At 35.8% G+C, this 8,942-nt stretch overlaps 1 protein-coding gene across 1 annotated transcript; it reads right to left on the bottom strand.

Annotated features, from left to right (window-relative positions):
- On the bottom strand, positions 906 to 3,650 carry LOC109821299. Its single transcript, XM_020387486.1, has 6 exons — positions 3,349 to 3,650; positions 2,182 to 2,811; positions 2,038 to 2,103; positions 1,777 to 1,931; positions 1,317 to 1,677; positions 906 to 1,032 (listed from the first exon to the last, which is right to left on the bottom strand). Exons 1-6 carry the CDS (start codon positions 3,648 to 3,650, stop codon positions 906 to 908), a joined length of 1,641 nt encoding a protein of 546 aa, XP_020243075.1.

Here is an 8,942-nt window from a genome sequence, read left to right as displayed (position 1 = left end):
TTTTTCCCGCACACTTTTTATTCTTTCTTCTACCTTAGTTCTAGCTTTTATTACCCTAGTTCTAGCTTGTATACAGCCAGTTCTAGCCTACACCGTGCTAGTTCTAAAACCAGCCTTCGTATTTTACCTGCGCAGTTTTTATTTTTGCTGTCGTGTTATTTCTAGCTTAGTTAATGTTGGTTCTAGCTGCTGGGGTTTTAGTTCTAGATGTTGTCGTGTCTGTTCTATCTTAGCCATTGTCAGATCTATTTGTTCTCGTGTAGTTCTAATACTTACAACATTTTTGCTAGTGGAGATGATGTTAGTTCTCATCACACATGAGAATATTTTCAACATTAAACAAAACGTACTAGTTTGTAAATATACAAGCAAAACAGTTAACAACATATCAAGTCTTAGTCAGCAATAGATTCATTACATCTTTTACGGTTGTGACCTTCCACATGACATCGAGAGAATTTAAGTGGACGGGTGTAAACTGTTCTGTTGTTGATACGCCTGGTCTTATTTCTCCCTTTTCTTTTTGTTGTTAATGGTGGTAGGATCTGTATCTCCTCCCGTGGTACGCTACGCTTCTCGTAATCAGGGATGAGATAGATAATTGGCTCGTAGCTCTTTTTAAAAGCTTCAACCGTCATAAACCAGTCACAGAATTGGTAAACATCCCTCTTCATAAACATAATGGTTGCACATGCATGTTTGCAAGGGATACGTGTTACATCCCACGCGCGGCACGTGCATGTTTTATTGTCAAGATCCACTTTACAAGTTTTATGAGATTGTACCTCAAATAATCCTGTATGAGACTGACGCACATCCAATGGACGCCCATTTTCCATGTTCTCTTTGAGGACAAGTTCAGCTTTGGGACAAAAAAATCCATTCCAACTTTCAGCCATTAATCATCACTCATTCATGCGAATCATAATCTGTTTACGTATGTGTTCTACGAGTTGTAGTATCCGTAGAAGCCTAGCCTCATGTATCCATTTGTCGAATGACTCTGCAACATTTGATGTAACGTGACCATATCTAGAACATAACAGGGAATTCATCAAAAATACCGAGTTATTTGTCATGTCAGTTCTAGCTGAGTAGTTCTTAGTGAAAGCTTCTATCGTGATAGTTCTAGATGGTACCCAGTTAGTTCTAACTCCAGCTAACTGGGTTATTACCCATGTTCTATTACAAGTGTTGGGTATATAGCCTATGTTAGTTCCGACAAGGTTATAGTTAGTTCCAATGTATCCATTCATGTCTAATTTAGTTAGGGTAACAACTAACTGAAATAAGAAATGACATAGCTTATAAATTACCTAATTCCGGGGAAAAATGCGTTAGCCCAGTTCTCTGGAGCGTAGTTCATGACAATATTGTTGGCTCGTTCGTCCGCCAGTCTAATGTCCTCCACATAGTCATTCCATGCTGCTTTAGTATATTTGTAACAAGCAGATTGCAAAAGGTTGCCCAAAATCCGAGTATCCTTTGCCTTAAAACCCAAATCCCGCAACTTTGTCCTAAAATTCTCAACTAGATGCAGAACACATCTAGAGTGTATAGCATCCAGAAAATATTCTCTGACTGCTTCTCTGATCCCCTTATCCGCATCAAATATTATAACTAGCTTGTGTGGAGGGTTGTATGGATCTGGCCTTTCATAGAGAATAGACCATAAACCTATAAATATTTATAGTTAACATATTTGAAGTTAGAGTTAACAACGAATGAGTTAGAACTAGCATGAATTCTAGTAGAACTAACATGACCCGAACTAACTTTGTAAGAACCAATTCCAGTTGACAGTATTTTCCTGATCGCAAATGCAATAGGCTAATGGAAATATCCCCTGATTTCCATCGTATGCAACGGCGCTGAGGAGTATACCTTTGAAACGATCTTTCAGAAAGGTACCATCCAAAAATATAAGTGGTCTACAACCGTTCAAAAACTCATTTATGCAGGCGGCATAACAGATGACTACAACCGTTCAAAAACTCATTTATGCAGGCGGCATAACAGATGAATAGCTTTGAAAACCTCCCCTCAATTTGTTCAACATGAATGTAGCTATCTGGGTTTGTCTTCTTAACCTCTTCTACATACCTAGACCATTGAAGATTATATGTTAGGATCAACATAAATAAAATTAGTGTCTATATTATAGATATTATCTTCTTTTACCATCGTAATTGATCGTAGGACTCATGGGCATCACCATATAGTTGCTCTTGTGCTCTTTCTTTACCCCACCATATCTTGCTATAATCGACCCTAAGCCCATACGAAGTTAGTAACTCCTTTTGTACGTCGATAGGTCGTAAATCTGGTCGGACCTTTAACGTGGGTAATACTTGGGTCGCAATGAATTGTCGTGACGTCCTAGATTGACCTGCATTATTGCCAAAATTCCCACAAGTGTGGTTGTCCACGAAGGTTTTGATTTCAAGTCTGTTCTCATTTTGTGTTGGAGAGGCAAATAACATCCACGAGCAATTTTGGGCTTCCTTGAACCGACAAAAGACTCGATTACGCTTCGGTTCATTCTTAGCAAACAAGTACTCGAATTTTTTGGCCATGGAATAGTATAGTAAAGCCAATCTTAATTCCTTCGTACTCTCAAACCGTTGTCCCTCACCGGTTAAAGCAGTGTGCCACCAAGCAGGAATCCTCTCTGATCTGCTAATCATGTCATCAATCATCGGAACATTATCTCCAGAAGGATTATCATTGGGGATCCTATTTGAAACACATGTGGGCGTCGACAACGGCGGGCCACCCTCTATGCTTTTTGAGTTCATACTGTTGGTAGCGCTACTAATTTAAAGAACATGAACAAATGATCATAAACTATACAATAGAAACATCAACAAATAACACAAATAAGGAAAAGGTAAAAAAACATCAACTGCTTGTGTTATAACTGTCATGGAATCCAATTGAACTAACAAGATTTCATTTAGAACTAACATGAAAATGTTTAGACCAAACATGAAGTCACTTAGAACTAACATGTTGGACCTAACACAGTTTGAACTAGATCTAATAGCAAATCGATTAGAACTAACAATAAGTCTATTGGAACTAACAACTAATAGATTATACTTAACAATAAATCTATTAGAACCGACATGTTTAATACATTCACGTAGGACAAGAACTAGCATGAACCTCCTTCATACGATTACAGCTGTAACTAGAATTCACAGCTTATAGAACTGTCATGAAATCGATTAGAGATAACATACACGCAAATCCGAGCTATAATCCAATGAACTAACATTAACTGATATTACATGAATATTGGTCTTAGCATCAAAAAAATCCTTGCCCCTACATGTCTTGTCGAACTTGAACGGCGCTGTGGACTTTGAAGAATCCTCTTTTTCCTTGAAAGCTTGCATGTGAACCTCCTTTAATCCTCTGTTATGGCAATGCTCCACCAAAGACGACAGATCCCCCTCGTTCTCAATAGGAAATTTGAAGCTTCCATTCGTTTCATCTTTGAATGACAAACTTAATGATTCATATGGAAGATCTAACCTATCTGACACATCAAATTTTAGATCAAGAATGGTGGTTGAAATGTTAATCTTCATGAATACTGCTCTATCACCCGAAGCTACGATGCAAGTGCTGTCCTTTTCAGCCATTATGAAGTGGAGGGAAGAGTAATGGAGAGAATTTTGGTCTGAGGAAGAGTAATGAAGAGAATTTTGGTCTGAGGAAGAGTAATGGAAGAGTAATGGAGAACTAGATATTTATTGCTCATGATAGAAGGAAAAAGGGGGGGAAATTTCCCTCCATTTCTTACAGTAGTTTGCATTTAATGGGATGTGACGAAGAGTGGTAACGAAGCGTCTGGGGAAGAAGGAGAAGGGCAAACTCGGGTTTTTTTCAAAATACAATGCCTCTTTTGTATACAGCTGACGTGGAGGGCCCTAGAAATATTAAAGGATGCTTTTTAGGGCTTATACACACTGGGGGAAATACAAAGGGCCTCGTCACATGATTTTTTAGTTTTTGGGACCCCGACACATTTTTCCCAACAAAAAAATTACCTTAACAATGACCAAAATAAGCAACCAATCTAATCTGACACTATCACATGGTAAAAAAAAAAAATTCTTTTTTATACTTCATAAGATCCGCATGATAGTGTTCACCGTGAAGCAACAGATACATGACTGTTATAAACTTAAGAAAAATGCCCCAGGGACCCAAAAAAAAGGGACCCCTATGGGACAGGTGAGGTGTCAGTTCCTGGGGGCGCGATGGCTAGTTTCAAAATTAATCATTGCCCTTAATCGGTTTTATTTATTTCGATTGCTACACTGCTGCACCGATTGTAGAGGCTAGATCAGATAATTTTACTTTGGTCGTGGAAAGAACAAGCAGTAATATGATTCAAAATCTTTATTAAAAAAATACTAAAGAACACAGATAGAGTTGACTCTGATACCACATATAAGAAATTGTAATCTAAATAAATACAGAGTAGGCAACGAAAATAAATTAAATTAAGAGATAGCTCTAGCCAGTGCTGTCTTGATAGATCTGTAACTCAGAAAATTAGATCGAAACTAGAGATAATTTGAGTATATACATAAACAAAGAATAAGAGTTAGATCACCATTAGAATAAATAAAATAAAGAAAATAAAAAGAGTTTCTAGCCTATGCCTTATTAAAAAACCTAAATTTGATGGAGGAGCTATGGTTGTATTCATAGACTAGGCTAGGACCCTTCTGTTATAATTAGAATTCTTAAAAAATAGGGAAAACTGCTTCCAGCCCCCAAAATCCAAGAAAACGTGCTCCCCTCAAGACTTTGTCAACGGAAGCTTTGCCCCTAAAAATAAAGATTTTGTTCTCTGAGCCCCCAAAACACAAAACCCAAGAGATTAAAATATGTAAAGACCATAATACTCTTCTCTCTCTCTCTATCATGATGTTACTGATAATTGAAATGATTGATAGACATTGTTATTTTATTATTTTCGTTGTTGATGAGAGGAACTAATTGTTTTGTTTGTATTGGGAGATTGTTAAGGTTACAAGTTTAATTGTTAATGTTACGAGTTTAATTGTTAAGGTTATGGAACCCTTCTCTCTCTCTCTCTCTCTCTCTCTCTCTCAACCTTAACAATTAAACCCGTAACCTTAACAATTAAATAGAGAGAAAGAAAGAGAGAGAGAGAGAAGGGATCCATAACCTTAATAATTGACCCGTAACCTTACAATTAAACTTGTAACCTTAATAATTAAACCCGTAACCTTAACAATTAAACCTGTAACCTTAACAATTGACCCGTAACCTTAACAATTAAACTCGTAACCTTAACAATTAGAGAGAGAGAGAGAGAGAGAGAGAGAGAGAGAGAGAAGGAATCCATAACCTTAACAATCAACCCGTAACCTTAACAATCAACCCGTAACCTTAACAATTAAACCTGTAACATTAACAATTAAACACGTAACTTTAACAATTAAACCCGTAACATTAACAATTAAACCTGTAACATTAACAATTAAACCTGTAACCTTAACAATTAAAGACAGAGAGAGAGAGAGAGAGAGAGAGAGAGAGAGAGAGAGAGAGAGAGAGAGAGAGAGAAGTGATTCATAACCTTAATAATTGACCCATAACCTTAACAATTAAACCCGTAACCTTAATAATTAAACCCGTAACCTTAACAATTAAACATGTAATCTTAGCAATTAAACCCGTAACCTTAGCAACTAAACCCGTAAACTTAGCAATTAAACTCGTAACCTTAACAATTGACCCATAACCTTAACAATTGACCCGTAACATTAACAATTAAACCCGTAACGTTAACAATTAAACCCGTAACCTTAACAATTAAGCCCTAATCTTAACAATTAAACTCGTAACCTTAATAATTGACCCGTAACCTTAACAATTAAACCCGTAACCTTAACAATTGATCCGTAACATTAACAATTAAACTCGTAACCTTAACAATTAGAGAGAGAGAGAGAGAGAGAGAGAGAGAAGGGATCCATAACCTTAACAGTTGACTCGTAACCTTAATAATTAAACCCGTAACCTTAACAATTAAATCCGTAACCTTAACAATATCCCAATACAAACAAAAATAATTAGTTTCCTCATCAACAACGAAAATAATAAAAAACACAAATAATAAAATAACAGTTCCCATCAATCATTTCAACTATCACTAACATCATGATAAAGAGAGAGAGAGAGAGAGAGAGAGAGAGAGAGAGAGAGAGAAGTGATCCATAACATTAACAATTGACCCGTAACCTTAACAATTAAACCCGTAACCTTAGCAATTAAACCCGTAACCTTAGCAATTAAACACGTAACCTTAGCAATTGACCAGTAACCTTAGCAATTAAATCTGTAACCTTAACAATTAAACCCGTAACTTTAACAATTAAACCCGTAACCTTAACAATTGACCCATAACCTTAACAATTAAACCCGTAACCTTAACAATTAAAGAGAGAGAGAGAGAGAGAGAGAGAGAGAGAGAGAGGAGAGAGAGAGAGAGAGAGAGAGAGAGAGAGAGAGAAGGGATCCATAACATTAACAATTGATTCATAACCTTAACAATTAAACTCATAGCCTTAACAATTAAACCCGTAAGCTTAACAATATCCTAATACAAACAAGAACAATTAGTTTCCCCATCAACAACGAAAATAATAAAAAACAAAAATAATAAAATAACAATTTCCATCAATCACTTCAATTATCAGTAACATCATGATAAAGAGAGAGAGAGAGAGAGAGAGAGATCCATAACCTTAACAATTGACCTGTAACCTTAACAATTAAACCCGTAACCTTAACAATTGACTCGTAACCTTAAAATTAAACTCGTAATCTTAATAATTAATTCGTAACCTTAGCAATTAAACCCGTAACCTTAAAATTAAATTTGTAACCTTAACAATTGACCCGTAACCTTTACAATTAAACCCGTAACCTTAACAATTAAACTCATAACCTTAAAAATTAAACCCGTAACCTTAACAATTAAAGAGAGAGAGAGAGAGAGAGAGAGAGAGAGAGAGAGAGAGAGAGAGAATGGATTCATAACCTTAACAATTGACCCGTAACCTTAACAATTAAACCCGTAACCTTAACAATTAAACACGTAACCTTAACAATTAACCCGTAACCTTAACAATTAAACCTGTAACCTTAACAATTGACCCGTAATCTTAACAATTAAACCCGTAACCTTAACAATTAAAGAGAGAGAGAGAGAGAGAGAGAGAGAGAGAGAGAGAGAGAGAGAATGGATTCATAACCTTAACAATTGACCCGTAACCTTAACAATTAAACCCGTAACCTTAACAATTGACCCGTAACCTTAACAATTAAACCCGTAACCTTAACAATTGATCTGTAACCTTAACAATTAAACCCGTAATCTTAACAATTAGAGAGAGAGAGAGAGAGAGAGAGAGAGAGAGAGAGAGAGAGAGAGATTAACAGAGAGAGAGAGAGAGAGAGAAAGAGAGAGAGAGAGAGAGAGAGAGAGAAGGGATCCATAACCTTAACAATTGACCTGTAACCTTAATAATTAAACCCGTAACCTTAACAATATCCTAATACAAACAAAAACAATTAGTTTCCCCATCAACAATAAAAATAATAAAAAATAAAAATAATAAAATAACAACCCCCATCAATCATTTCAACTATTAGTAACATCATGAGAAAGAGAGAGAGAGGGGCTCATAACCTTAACAATTGACCCGTAACCTTAACAATTAAACACGTAACCTTAACAACTAAACCTGTAAGCTTAACAATCTCCCAATACAAACAAAACAGTTAGTTCCTCTCATCAACAACGAAAATAATAAAAAGAAAGAAATAATAAAATAACAATGCCCATCAATCATTTCAACTATCAGTAACATCATCATAGAGAGAGAGAGAGAGAGAGAAAGAGAGAGAGAGAAGGGTATTATGATCTTCACATATTTTATTCTCTTGAGTTTTGTGTTTTGGGGGCTCAAAGAACAAAATCTTTATTTTTGGGGACAAAACATCCGTTGACAAAGTCTTGGAAGGGGGGAAGCACTTTTTCTTGGGTTTTGGGGTCTGGAAGCGTTTTTCCCTAAAAAATAAGACTTCTTAAAATATCCATTACGAAAACTATCTAGATATGATCTTATCTAAATCCACTATAACTCTTTATAGGATAATAATTTAAATATCATAACAAATTAAGATAAGTTGTATCGAGTGGGTTAACCGCTCATGCTATGGCTAGACTTGCTCTATCTGTTGATGGTTGTAGAGTTTGGATGGAGGAGGTGCCGAGTTCAGTATACCCTCTTACCCAAGCTGGCATGTCTCCTTCCTAAGATATAAAAAAAAACAGCCCTTCCCATTCATTTAAACAGACATCACGTCAATCATGTTATTTATCTTCCTTATAAATATACGTCTTGTATCCACAAATATCTTTGTAGCCATTAACATTTTCCTGTTATCCAATTCATGTCCATATTCAGAGTTTTACAAATATGAATTATGAGTTGTTCTTACAAACCGATGCCAACATGCAAATCCATAACCATGAATATTTTCATGTTATCCAATCTATGTTCATATTCGGAGTTTAACGGATATGGATTGTGAGTTGTTCTTACTGAACAACGTCAATATTATCCAATAATCATATCCGTAACCATGATCATGTGAACGTACACATATGCTAAGTACCATATTGAATCCATGTCCGATCCATTTGCACCCATGAGCACCATCCAATAACTTAATTATAATATAAAGGGGACAAATAAAGCTAACTTGTCTTATTAAAAAAAAATCAGGAACAAAGACAGTATGGATATCACCAAAAAATAAACATAAATCATGGAAGGCAATCATGGTTTTCTAAGGATCCATATTAAAGGGACCTCTTTACT

This window comes from Asparagus officinalis, chromosome 8, assembly GCF_001876935.1.
Source record: "Asparagus officinalis chromosome 8, Aspof.V1, whole genome shotgun sequence".
Taxonomy (NCBI): Eukaryota; Viridiplantae; Streptophyta; class Magnoliopsida; order Asparagales; family Asparagaceae; genus Asparagus; species Asparagus officinalis.
This window is presented reverse-complemented; position numbering and strand designations above follow the sequence as displayed.

Bases quoted from the DNA above. Each gene is read 5' to 3' on its own strand.
- LOC109821299 (XM_020387486.1), bottom strand. From the start codon at position 3,650: ATGGCTGAAAAGGACAGCACTTGCATCGTAGCTTCGGGTGATAGAGCA. The intron at 1,932-2,037 runs GTTTTCAAAGCT...GAACGGTTGTAG, and splicing joins GTTGAACAAATTGAGGGGAG to ACCACTTATATTTTTGGATG. The intron at 1,678-1,776 runs GTTAGTTCGGGT...AAATATTTATAG, and splicing joins CTGGAATTGGTTCTTACAAA to GTTTATGGTCTATTCTCTAT.